This window comes from Pomacea canaliculata, linkage group LG1, assembly GCF_003073045.1.
Source record: "Pomacea canaliculata isolate SZHN2017 linkage group LG1, ASM307304v1, whole genome shotgun sequence".
Taxonomy (NCBI): domain Eukaryota; kingdom Metazoa; phylum Mollusca; class Gastropoda; order Architaenioglossa; family Ampullariidae; genus Pomacea; species Pomacea canaliculata.
In genome coordinates this window covers 8,678,942-8,693,167 of record NC_037590.1, presented here as the reverse complement: position 1 = coordinate 8,693,167, position 14,226 = coordinate 8,678,942, and the positions used below count along the sequence as shown (strand labels likewise).

The following is a 14,226-nucleotide window of genomic DNA, read 5'->3' as shown; positions in this document are numbered from 1 at the left end:
CGCGTGGTGAAGGAATTCTGAGGGAGGGGCGGGGCAATGGAGGACCGCGGCGTGACGGGTCAAGGTTGGCGTGGCGGGGTCGGGGTGGGGTGGGTGCAGGAGGTCGGTGGGGGACGGGGTGTGAGTTACCTGGCGGTAGGGAGGGAGGATGACGGGTAGAGTGGGACTGCGTGCAGAGAAAGGTAGAGTCGCGCCAACTGCCTTATCTCACTGTGTCGCCATCAACCCCGGCATCACATTGCGTGGGCCCCTCAAGAGCCAGTGAGAAAATAGTGACACAGTGACACTCGCCCTTCAGCAACAGCTTTATATTTTGTTTCAAACTTTCACTTCCAGAAAATCCTATTCAGCTTTTTTAAATATTACAGTTGACATGGACATTACCCTCCCCACCTCCACCACCACCCAAAAGAAGAACCAAGATCATTCCTCAGTTTCCACGATTTTACTATTTTGTTTTCGTCTTGTGAATGAATATTTATCAAGTATATATTTTACATGAGCTATTTCTTCAAACCGGATTTAATGCAATAAAAATACCCAAACTGACAAAATACAAGTTGATAACTATAAAAATGTATTTTGAGGAGAGTAAAGAATTCGGAAGATAAATAATAAAATGTCTGATAATGAAGAGAAATAAAATGTTTTTTTTAAAGCCGTGGAGAGTTTATGTCAACAACTGGCAACAGTAACAACAGAACATGTCGGAGGATGACGTAGGCTGTTCCGCAAACACGCACCTGAGGTGACACAGCTGTCGGCAATTAGTTGGCTAACGTGCCAGGTAAGTAGACCGTCTGACGTCACAGCGCCTCGTTATGAGTTGTGACCTCAGGTGAACTCACCGGGGGGTCAACTACACCTCTGCTGCAGAGTGTGCGAGATCCACACCTGTCCTGCGTGTTGTTCTACTTGTAGGATGGCGACAAAGACGAATAAAATATCGTCTGACGAGCGCCAGAGTCACCTCCATAGTGAGTTTTGAGACTCATTTGGTGACCAAGTCAACCTCTGACCTCTCACCTGCTTGGAGGTGTCTGTGTGTATGCGAAGCTTACTTTGTGTACCTGCATCCTTTTCTCTAAACCATCCACCTTAACTGTAATGCACGGACACGTGCTGTCACACGCATGCGCACTGATGGCCGAGTCTCTCACGCATGGATGCACATGGAATTTAAAAAAAGCAAAAACGCAAATTTTCCCCAAATACCACTTTTTCCTGATCGTTCATACAGATCTCTCGGCTCTCGCCTCTCATCCACTTCTACAGGCGTCGCCACAAAAATTCTAAACAAACAAATAAAAACCAGAACCGCAGGCAGCAGGTGAAGCTATCCGCTAATGACAGTTATTTTTATTTTTATCGACTCTGCAGCCGCAGCCGGCCTGTCATACCTGAGAGGTGTTTGCTTGACCCAATTCAGTGATGTGTGTGTGTAGGAAAAAAAAAAGGATCAAAGATTGTTCCAATGATTACATTCTGTTGACAAGACAGGCCTCGGGAGGAATCCAATCAGTTTCAGTTGTTGTTAAAAAGCAATTCTACATCGACTGATGCCATCCACATTCTCACGGACTCGATTTTCTTCGATTTATCGCTCGCGGACTGGACAGACAGGTTGACACAAGAGTTTGGCACAAAGGTGTCAACAAAATATGGAGGTTGTAGAGAACTGTGAACATGCAGGTTGTCTGCTGGGAAGCCTGTTGTGCTTTAATTCTGACTTTGGACAAACTTTGTCCTACCTGCTCACATCTTTGTCCAACACCAAACAGGATGTTGCCCACAATGCAAATGCCTTTGTTCATCATGCAAATACATTTTTGTCCAACAGACATGATTGTACAACACGCACGTGCTTTCCAACAGGGCGTTTGCTGTTCGGTTTCATTTTTACAAACATATTTTGTGCGGAAAATCATTTCAGTCAAAGAGATTGACAACAGTCGGTGAGGTACAATGGGTGAAACATCGGCGGGTGAGCACAAAGCCGAGCAGGACTACACACTCGCAAGTGACGAAAGTTGTTAAAATCGTTGAGCAGTTTTACTGGTGTAGTTCTTACTCTCTGCACGACAGTGAGTCACATACCCAGAGCTGCCCACCCGACATTAATGAAATTAATTTTGTCTGTAATGACCTTTGAAACAACACGACGAAGTCAACGGGCTCATGTGCTCCGTTGACTTGTATTAATGACCGTTAGAAATAAATAAATAATAATAAAAAAAGAAATTCGACCGCTCTCAGTCTCGTCATGCGTGTAGCCTGATTAACACTTTTTTGATATGCACATTTGTTACGCCAGGCACATTACACATCAGCAGGTTAGCAGCCAGATCCTGTTCGCCAAGTCGTCATAAGGGAGAAAATAAAAACATGAAAAATATGCCGCATGTCAGGGACACGTGAGCGAATGGTTAAATAACTCAGGTGTGTCAACAGTGGGAGGGAATCGTTAATAGGATTAAAATGTCATAACTGTCGTCAAGCGATGATGTCTGACCATCCCGGACGATTTGTGGTCACGTGTCACGGTCATTACCTTTGCGTCGTCCTTTGAGACAATCGCACCTCGACATGGTACATTTGTCAAGGATGTGGTTGTTGGAAGGTGGTTGTGGTTGTGGTTGTGGTTGGGGTTGCATATCCGTGAGTCGTAAGAAGTGACGCAACCTCCTCCCTCCCGCCAGGTAAAGCCGCGTCTTCCTCGTCAACCATCTTTATTGCTCACCTGGCGAGATCGTAAACGTTCCCAGCAAAGCTTCACGCATGGTCTCTCGCTCGTGACAGTTATGGTGGTAGGGAAACAAGAACTCGCAATTAGGACAGCTCTTAGCGAGCTGTCGTAAACAGAACTAAATATTTCACAACCACACCTTCGACTGACGCAGCCTCAAACATTCATTTATTCGTTTTGATGTAGACAACAAACCTTCTTGCAACAGGAAAATTTCACGAAAAAATAATTTTTGTTCTCTTCCCAGTCTTTACACATATATCATCACAGTCTCAGCCTCACAGATGCTGTTGAAAACCAAATTGTAATCTGACTCATGTTGGTGCTCTACCTCCATTGCTACAAGTTTGCTTATCATTGAAGCTTCATGCCACAAATTATAAAATTTCCCCCCGCACTTCGCGTGTTGCGGCTTCCATCGAGGACTCTTTCTGTATAATAAACTTCCAAATGTAGGTTTTGTCCTTACAGGACAAATCTGAACATAATTATTTTTTTAATGTCTAAAATGTTTTCCACCATCATCATCACTCTGAAGCTGTCCTCGCTGGGCCCGAGAAAAGTGCGGTCTCGAACACTCCTCCCATTCATCTCAAACTCAAAGCTAGGAAAATACTTTCCCTTTCATAAAAAAATTGTAAGCTAAATCAATTAGCTCGTTCGTTTGACTTTGGAATAATTAGGTTCCGTCACTTTGATAATCCTACACTTGTCAGTTTCTTTTCTCGTCTTTTTTTTCAGCTGTCGTGTTCTGTCAACATTTTAACAAGTATAATGATACCTCCGGGGTATAGGGTTCACCTAAATCCTCGCCTGACCTCTCGCCATCAGGGTGTCTCCTCCCTTCCGTTGACAGCTGCCGGCGCTGAACACTAATCACTCGGCCAGCCTCCCCGACACCAGCGGCTGGAAGTGATACGGTTATTGTCGAGGATGTTGTAGGTAGGACACGACTGTCTCTGAAGTCTGAAGATCGTTACACCTGTTGCCACACCAGTCCCTCCCCCCAGACAAGTCGCGTCTGCTGGTAGTGGGAACAGGGGACCGTGAACGATGAAAGAAAACTCTCTCTGGAGGAACACCCAGGTGGAGGACACAGGTAATGATACAAACACAAAACCTCAGTAAACTCTTCTTTTCCGTTGTTACTACAAAGCTAATCCCCATTGACAAAAGCTCCATGTCCTTGTATAAGTCTTTAGCTTCTAATTGGGGCTTTTCGCTGCATGGGTCCCTGTAATTTACCATCTACCCGGCCTGTTAAGCTTCTAGTTAAACCTCTAATTGAATATCTACCTGGGCTAGCTCCTTGCTGGGCCTCACCCAGTGGCAGGCCAGACTCCATACTGATCAGCTACTGCCAGTCAAGGGTAGATGATGACTGACAATTAATCTCTTTATTTCCTATCTTGTTTGACGACCGAGGACCACCCGAACATCGCGGAGGATACAAGTAGGTCAGGGTACATCACGCGGAAACTGAAGCCAAAGAAATGGGTAAACGTCGATAACCCTTCTCCCGCCGACTACCCCCTCCTCCTCCAATCCTCATCATCAACCCCTCCTCTCAGTTCTGCTTCCACCCGACCGATATTGATCAGCAAACACTAGTGTGGTAGCGATCACTCAGGTGATGCCAGTCCTCACCAGTCAAGCACAATGGCTGCAAGTAGGACCACTGGAGTGGTAAGCAGCTTTGGAGTATCAGTTCTCCACAACCAGAGACAAGTTCCCCCGCTGCTGGTGTGACTACGGACTGTCAAGGGCCGCAACCACAGTCACTGATTGTCTCCCTGTTAGCGAACGTAACGGAACCAAGGCAACCGAGATTCTACTTTAACTAATTCCTAACAATTAGGAAAATTTCTAAAGTTTGAAAGGGATGACGATTATTTCATTAATCCTTTTTTCTCTTTAAGGATCGGCTGTTTCCTGCTTTCAGGACAGAGAATGGCGACATATGTAAACTGATAAACTAAACATGTAATAACAATTCTGACAGGTATAAAATGCCGAAACTACGCATCTTTTTAAATGATATATTTCTGTACAAAAATTTAATAATTAACTGGACACCCGTTTCAGTGAAATACAATGACAAGACCACTCCACGTGCACATGCACGAAAAGCCATAAACGGGTGGACAACAAGGAGTGACAAATGAGTCTCCTAGGCTGGCAGCATCTGGTTTTAGTACAAATTGTTTTATCGTTTTATTCTCGGTACTTTAGGGAAAAACTGACAAATGTATAATTTATAAGACCGCATGCTTCTTTATGGCATTTCACATCGTAGAAAGTTAGTCTGAAACAGAAGCCATCAACTATTTCAAGTCTAGTCTATTAGCCTCTGAAAAATAATTTCGTAATTAGATATTCCAGAAAAGACGGTAAGTACTGGTAAGCACTACAATATAAACACTGTAGCATTTGATTATAAATTTAGACCGGATACTGTATGTTTCTTCGTCCTATTCATGATCATCGCCGACATCGTAAATATTTACATCTCCGGCAATGTGATCGATATCCCAGCATGCAGTTCTTTGGGTGTGTGCAGGCAGGTGGATAACATGATAAGAAAGGCAACACTTCGTGCTGAAAAGTAAGCTGATGAATTATTTACTCTTACAGACACTGTATCGCAAGATTTTCACATCTTCAGAGAGAGAGAGTTTAGAACGCTTTCGATCTGCTGTCCGGGCGAACTTCTTGTTGTTGTTATTAAAGAAACGATAAGGAATAAAGAAATAAAAATCAGTAAGTGAAGGAGAAATGAAAACACTGAGAACGACTGTGTCAATCGGAGGCATGCACGAAGGAAGATATCTCGACAGTAAATCCTCACAGACGCTAAAAGACTTTGGCCAGAAGTGTCGCAGACTCACAAAGTCTAATGCACAGAAAAAAAATGTATTAAAACTGGGAAAATAAACCTTCTACGCTAAAAAACCGCATGCCCGAGGCGAGATTTGAACATAGGACAGAAGGACCGCCAAAAGAACGGTCAAGAATAGAGCAAAGAAAGACCTGATAGTCCGAGAAATATATATACATCGCTCAGGAATGGAAAGGTACGGGAACATTCCGGCGCACGAGAGAATAATTTGCGCACAATACACCCTCTCTCTCACACACCGCGGTGCTGCAGACATGAAAATAGAACTGCCTCTGACAAAACGACAGGAAGGTAGGAGGTTTCTTTCCTGTCTGCATCATCTTTCGTTCTGGTGGCTCCAGCCACCGTTGTTACCCGTGGGCCGCAGCCATCTTGACATTCACAGGTGCGCAGAACCACCTCAGCTCACCTGCTTTCGCCAACCTCGAGTGCGGCTGAGCCCTGCTTTCGTTTGAAGTGACACTCGCCCCCGACTTGTAAATAAAGTTTGTTTGCTGCACGAGCTTCGCGCTTTAAAGCTCACGTGCTGCGCTGCGAATGCAATCATTTCTGTAAATACAGGTTGGCTTGACACCAGACAACTGCTGCCACCTAGTGCTGACATACACTACGAGAGTGTAGGGTGTACTAGTACTTACATACACTACGAGAGTGTAGGGTCTACTAGTACTTACACACTGTATGAGTATGTAGTCAAGTATACTTACACTACATGAGTATAGGATCTACTAGTACTTACACACTACATTAATATATCAGATAGTACTTACATCACGTGACTATGGGTTCCACTAGACACAGGGTGCACACACTACCTGTGTATACTTACACACGTACCTGAGTGTTGGAATCCACTATGCTTACACACAATATCAGAAAAGAGAAGAACCTTCTCACACACAGTATAAGGGGGGCAGTAGTGAACATGAATGGTGGTGGCGGTGGTGGTGGAGCTACTAGTATTTATAGACACTAAGTGAGGGTGTGTGTGTTTTTGTTTGTGTGTGTATATTGTTTCTTACACACTATACACCTGAGAATGGGGGGGTCTATGCTCTCTCACTCACACACACTTTTGTACAAGAAAAATGTTTCTGAAGCAGCTGACACCTCATCTCTGACAGTGATCGGTGTGGGTGTAGAGAGGGTGGGTGACTGTGCTGGCAGAAAAGGATGTTCTGATATACAACCTGCGTGTGTGGGCGCCCAACTGTGTGTTTGTGTGTTCGCGCACGCGTGTCTGTTGGGGGGAGAATGGGTAAGTGGGGTTACAGACAGCACCCACCCCCACTGCTACCCCACAGTGTGACGCAACAGATAAGAACACAAGTCTCACGATGAAACAAACATGACTCAGCTTCCTAACACAAAGACTGCAAACCACATCAGATGCTCTAGTGGCATGGCAAGACGGTGGGAGGGAGGGTCAGGGGTTGGGGGTGGGAAGTAGATGTGGATGGAGAAAGACGAGTGAGAAAGAGGAGTTAAAACATGTCACGTGATTGACAAGGTCTGGCACCGAATATTATCAGCTCGGCGCAGATCCGTAAAGGGCACGAGCGCCCGCACAAGGCATCCGCCTGCCTGTGGAGATGGGAGGTCGGCCTGGGAAAAGGTCGCGGGCGCTGGCTGCTCTCGCACATTCTCACGGGAGCCTCGTCACCGGACTGCGCGCGCATACTGTCATGCGCCGTCAGACACTGGGGACCGTGAGTCTGTCAAGTGCGCCCTCCAGGGGCTCTATTGAACCCACTATTACTCATCTCTCACGCTCCCTCTTCAAACAATTACAATCTGCCTGTAATATAAAAGGTTCTGGAACACTCCTCTGGCAATTAAAACGCAAAACATTGTTTGCGAATCTTGAAGTGTAAAGAAACACATGGTTTAACAGACCTCAGTAAACATAAAGAAGACCTTAAAATGGAGTATTAATGATGTAAATCTTGGACTGAAGGGAAAAACAAAGTTTAATCATCGCATGCCATTGAAAACACAAACCCTGACCTAACGACACAACCTCGACAAAGTGACACAAACTTCTGTATTTGAAGCAATTTGGCAGAATTTTTTCATTTAGGAATTTTATCAACTTCTGGAAGCATTGCATTTGAAAAGGTTCTATCTCATTCGACATTTTAAAAAGGTGAAGCACGATGAAGAATGTGTGCAGCGAAAATTTGTTCATGTCGTTGGGAAGCTCGGTTTGACATCTCGCTAAAAACCGAACGTGACGAGAATTAGACAACGAGCTTATTCAGCAGAAACATTTTCTTCACATTACATCAGCAGGAAATAGGCAAAGCTCGGGGAAGGAAAACATTAACCCTGCCGAGAAGTGTTTTGAGACATGTTTATAGTTGGCAAAGGTGGTTAATCTCAAGTCGATAACAAAATAACACCCAGCAACCTTTGCTCACTTTTTAATATTTTGATGACGTAGTGTAACTCAGACACAATCTATCACGATCAATCCTCCTCCTCCTCATCATCATCATCGTCGTCGTCGTCATCCTCCTCCTCATCATCATCACACAAGTGCTCGCACCCGCAACATGTAAACTCTCCATCGCAATTAGCGCGTCCGACATCTGGCACAGCTTATCGGACTCTTCTGTCCTACTTCTCCGCCATCATCATCTCACTTCGGGGTGACACCAAATCCACGGGCTCAGCTGCCCAGGATATACTTTATGTTTCCTGCACGATAACCAGATTTCAGGTCCGTGCGGAAAGAGCACCGCTTGCCCCGGCGGCCTTTTGTTATATGTACACAACCCCCACACTCCAATCACCTGCAAGTGCTGCCAGCCAGGGTAGGTGTGATTAAGAAATGCAAGCAAGCGTTAGTAATTTATGCCAACAGCTCTAGTTCATGGCATAGACAGGTCGCTATGTTTATTAAAATATGTCTTCCGCCGGGAGCAGGGGAGAGGAGGATAAGATGCTTCCTCCCAAAAGCCGACTTTAGTTGGCGAGGTGAGGAATGCTAGTGCAGCCCCTTGCTCACCCTGAACAGAACTCGGCGGTTATGCTACACTGACTGTATCAAGTTTGGAGAATTTTTTCGGTCTTGTCCCGTGACTCACACGTGAGGTTGGAAAACATTTTCCTGCAAGGACAGGACGAGGTGAGTGATAAACCTCACCGATGATACACATCTCCAGTTTCTTTGCGGCAATACACGCATCCATCCACCTTGAAGTGAGAAATGGCGGAGGTAGTGTCACGTGACACTTTAGCTGGAATACCATGACTGGCTGCTCCTGCCGACAATGTGTGCAAAATAAATAAACAAGTTCAGTCAGCGACTTTTTTAAAGTGTTCAAAAGAAGATTACCAGGCAGAACCAGGAAACAAACCGTTTATTGTAAGTCTCATGGTGTCACGCAACACTGCTGCTGACTCATTCTCTATTCATCCATTTTGTCCGTAAAAGATAGCCTTCGTGCTTGATTTGTAAAAGCACATTTCCCGGTGTGGATGCGAGCTCAATGCTCCACACAGAGGACTACAAACGAACCGACAGTCAACCACACGAGAAACATAAGTGTCAACAAACAGATACACAAAAAACCCACAGAAGAGTCAATCGACCAAATAAAAAAAAAAAAAAAAAACTTACGCGAAGTATTTCTTATAGACTTGGGTCCTGAGGCTGGATTTGAAGGCTTCAAGTGTAGACACAGTTCGAAGAGAAAGGGAAAGAGAACTGCAAACAATGAGGCCTGAGATGGAAAAGGACTGCCGATTTTTTCCCGTCTGAGAGGGGAACACATGTAGACCGAAGAGATCGACTCGGGTGGCAGGCGTCAGTAGTTCAGACAGGTAACACGCAGGTAAGCTGAAGCATGGGTGTGACAACAACGGCACCACAGTGTGACAATCTTGTCATGAATGTGAGTTCGGACTGACAGCCAGTGAAGCTAGCAGAGAAGAGGTGTAGCATCGTCTGCTTTCCGCTTTTGGAAAACAAAACGAGCGGCTTTATTTTGAGCCCTTTGAAGTGTGTCCAGCAGGCAGTTAGGGAGATCAACAAACATTGAAGTTTGTCCAGCAGGCAGTTAGGGAGATCAACAAACAAAGAGTTACAGTGATCCAGGTGGGACACTAAAAAAAACCGACATGAGCTTTTCGGTGGCAGAATCGGACAGAAAGAGTCGGAAGTGACTGATCCTGCGAAGCTCAAGGAAGATGGAACGTTGAAAGAATCGTGGATTAACTGTCGTCTCGCGCTCTGCTTTCTCTTGTCTGACATAATCATTGTCATTACGTCTCTCTGAGCCTTTCGTTCGTCATGATACGCTAACAGTTAACACTTTAACAGCCCTCGGCAACCCTCGACGGACTGCAGGCGCCACAAACATGCTCAGCCGACTCTCCATTTACAAGACCCCGCAAAGATTCAGGTCCAACGCTAACCCTGAGATAATGTTTCCTAACTGCTTCATATATACAGGGTGCAAGCTACGCCTGGGCTTGTTCATTGTTCTCCTAAGGACAAAGTAAAAGACCTTTTGCAACCGTGCTTGAGGACAAATGCAGCCGACACTCAGCAACACGCACACCATTGAGATGCTCAGACTATTCCTCAAGTCCATAGCCAGTTACTGTATTGTTTACGGTACCTCCACACGGACACCTTTGGGCAATTTTTTTTTTTTTTTTAGGGTCTTAAGTGCAATGCGCGGCATGCAGAAACTGTTCTGAACCATGGCAGAAACTCGCATCCACTCATAGGTCGGTCAAGCCTTCATCTGGTTTTCGTCTTTTTGCTTTTTCCCTTTACTTGGTCTCCATCTCGTTCACAAGAACCCCACGGACTTTTTCTTCATTAATTATGTTTCCTTTACCTTTTATTTTCCGTTTTCTCTCCACATTTCTCTACACCGCCACCCCACCTCATTACCGCTATTTTACTCCGTTCCCTTTACACATCCTTCACCCATACCTATGATCCACTATCTGTGAATAAAAGTTTCATCTAAGGCATTTTTGTATATCTGTCTACCCCGTCCTTTTCCTTCGCATCACTTTATCGCTTTTGCTCGCCTCTCTGCGTTACACGTTTCATCGCTCCTTTCATTTGCTTGCATGAACAGCGCGGGATGTCAGCTCAGTAAAAGAACGTTTAAGGGAAGCAACCTCCACTCGCATGTTAACAGTATTTTTAAGAGTTATCTCCCATCCTAATCGTAACCGTTCGCTTCACAAGATATCTTGCAAAAGTCGGACTCAACCGTTTGTGCATTAAAGATGATTTATAGAAGGAATCTCTGAGCAGATGTAGAAGAATTTGTGTTGCCCTGAAATTACAGACAAGTGGTGGGTTTTCTGTGGCAATGTTGGTGCACTCAGTTGTTGATATGATGCGACAACGTTTAACTAGATGAATAAATATTATCTTTTAAATGAAATGCAGTAAACCTCTCTCTCATTTAACGCCACATCCACTAAATATTATTCTTGATATGAAATACAGTAGGCCTGTCTCGTTTTATCCCGTGTCCAAGGGCATGTACGGACTGACGCCAGTTAAACATCGGCTAAACATCATGCCCCTTGGGGTAAGAGCGGCCTACACACAGTACACACCCCGGGTACAAAGTGTTTTACCTTGCTCTTCTTGAGTCGCATGGCCACGATGGCCACGATGGTGCATGTATAGGTGGCCATACTGGCAGGTCCTCGGTTGTGTGGTCTTGCTGTCTCGTCAGCGATGTCGATGTTGGTCCAGCGAGTATCGTCTAGGTGGCAGCGGTCGTTGTAGAAGATGGCGAAATCAACGCGGTGGGAGGAATAGTCAGTTTCACAACAGCTGTAGTAGGAGTTGTCCGCGTCAACCCACGTTAAGAACAATTCGTACGTGTTTAAAATGTAAGAAACGATGACGAAGTCGATGAAATACACGATGTCCAACTGGTATTCAATGGACTACGGACGACAGGCTGATTAGTCCATCAAGGCTATTTTGCAAGTCACGTGCAAGAGAGATCTCGTAATCAGACAAAAACATTCTTGTAAATGACTTTGATTCTTAAAACCGGAAAGTCCCCCGACCATAGCCAGGCGTCTATCATAGAACAGTTTGAATCTGGCTAAAAATTCCAGCTGCAGCCTTTCTGAGGCACGTCAGGACCAGCTGCAAGACTTCTGGTGAGCAACACCAGGTGGCGCTCTAACAAAGAACTGTTCTGAGAGGGACTTTTACAGGTGAGACCCTTCCACTGCGAAGGTGTCTGCAGGTGAGACACGTCTGCTACAAGAAGGTAAGAGGTGGTCTTATTTCAAGCACACCACCTCGATGCTGTTGCTCCTACCACGTGCCGGCCGCACTTTGAAGAAACGTTCACAGACACGAGAGGGAAGATGCTGGCAGCTGCTTGCATAAGGATTGGCTACTAGAGCAGGGGACTGGCCGACAGGATGTGTAATTAGATGAGCTAACGAAGACACTGTGGCTAAGATTGTTGGGAGTCACACGGCGTCAGTTGACAAAGAGATGAGAGGTGATTGCTGGGCTAATACAACTTGCCGTCACGTGACCACAACAGCGCTAGCAGGTAAACTCCGGGGCAGAGAGTCTGAAAGAGAGAGAAGACTAAGAAAGGCGGGGTAGGGCAGGGTAGGGAAGATTTACTAAATATCCTGGTTGGCCAGACCCTAGTGGCGAGCTGCCTTTTTAATTTTAGCCAAAGCACACAGGAAGTAAACTGAGCAGAGCTCACTGGCCGACTGCCCTGACAAGATATTTCTGGACTGGTGGAGGATGGACATCAACAATGATTGTTGTCGCTGCTGAACATCTGTTGAGACAGAAAGTAGGGTTGCTGCTGGCGTTGGATGCAAGTGGTGTAGGCACTTGTAGTCTTGGTGTTGTGGCGTTGATACGCACGAAGTGAATGCTCGGGGGGCAAGACTGAGATTCGAACCAGACTGCACTTCGGATAGAAGACAAATTTCTCCCTAAGCTCTCGAATAGTGCGATACGCGAGACAAAAATGCTGTGTAAAATGTTTCATGGACGCGACACAGACAAGTGCTGTTCAAATGCCTAAAACACAATTAACCAACAAATACCGAGTGGACGGACCACACTCAAGAACTTGCAATTCTATAGAAAATAAGTTTCAGACACTTAATGGAGACGTGGTACATCTTCATAGTACACCTGTGATTGTTGATTTGCGGCGACTACAAAAACTAAGCAAGCGATAATCGTCGTCTTGGTTAGCACTGAGTCCGAAAAATACTACAAAGTATCAGTGTAACTCTACTAAGGTATGATGTTGTAACCATCTGGATAGTCGAGAGATTTAAAAAAAAAGATTGTTTACACGATCACATCATACAGACTGCAGAAGAATACCGCCCATTCGCTAGAAGACTTCCGCTTGTCAACAGCCTGGGATCTGGACACGTGCAGAGCAACTAGACAGGTGGTGATTAAAAATGATTAAAAAATGGAAGAAGCCTTGGATGAAAAGTACGACAAAACTAACAAAAACTATCCCAGCATAAGTCACATCACTCCAAACAGAAAAAGGAAAACAAAACTAAACATAACACACACACACACACACAGAGTTTGATCGTGTTACTCATACAGTTCGACCGTTAAGGCCGAGTCTCCAATTACAGCTGACTGCACCTTTTTCCATGAAAAAGTTCACATTTTAAAACAAATATTTAGGTAAAAGGTTCAAAGTTTTTCTCTGGAAAGGACTTTTCGACGAGTGTTCTTGCTCTTAAAAAGACACATAGCAGGAACACAAAACACGCGAGTAACTAGGAAAATCAGCCGAGAGAGAGAGAGACGGACGGACGGACGGACGGACGGACAGACAAACAGACAGACAGACAGTCAGACAGAGAGGTGGGGTGGGAGAGCATGGAGGCACTCACCTGTTTGACCTGGTGGGTCCTGCGGAGGGCGCCCATGACGGCGGTGTAGTATTCACGTTCTAACTGTTCATACTGCTGCTGGATGCGCCTGGCAGGAAGCAGACAAGAAACAAAAAGCTCGCTATGTATACACAGACTTTTTGTTGCATACATTCAGCGGAAATAAGGCAACACAAGCACGGAAGTCTGGTGAACACATGCTAATGAAGTGAGAAGTGATTGAAGACAAGGGATATGACTCAGCTGACAACTTATAAACTAATGAAGCCTCGCAGTGTTTCACCTCACCAGCCTAACAATGGCATGTTAGAACCCAGCTGGCTCTCAAAATTGCCTTAAAATAGTTTCTTTCCTAAGAAACAAATTCTACAAGACAAACTTCATTTGAAAGCCATCTCTGTATCTGCACAGCTCACAGTAAGTCATTTGCTTTCTCTTATTTTAGCAGACTTTTAATAAAAGTTGCTATCCTCCTTTTATCACTGGTATTGTTGGTAATAACCACAGCTAATTAGCTACGTGCATGAACTGAAACGGCAAGAATTTAAAACTGTACATTTTCTACACTTCCTGTGATATGGCTGAAACTGTGAATTTATGTGGAATCTCCATATCACACACACACACACATCTAAAAATATATGTAAGTGTTGATGCACTAACGTGGACATGCAAC

The 14,226-nt window shown here is 45.0% G+C and overlaps 1 protein-coding gene across 2 annotated transcripts in view; it reads right to left on the bottom strand.

The window, feature by feature from the left end:
• Positions 1–14,226, bottom strand: part of LOC112559984 (ras-GEF domain-containing family member 1B-like) — a 70,303-nt gene that overhangs the window by 43,056 nt on the left and 13,021 nt on the right. For both annotated transcript variants that reach the window (XM_025231523.1, XM_025231530.1), the window contains exon 4: positions 13,551–13,638. In XM_025231523.1, the coding sequence (XP_025087308.1) occupies positions 13,551–13,638 (88 nt within the window). The remainder of the gene's footprint in view (positions 1–13,550; positions 13,639–14,226) is intronic.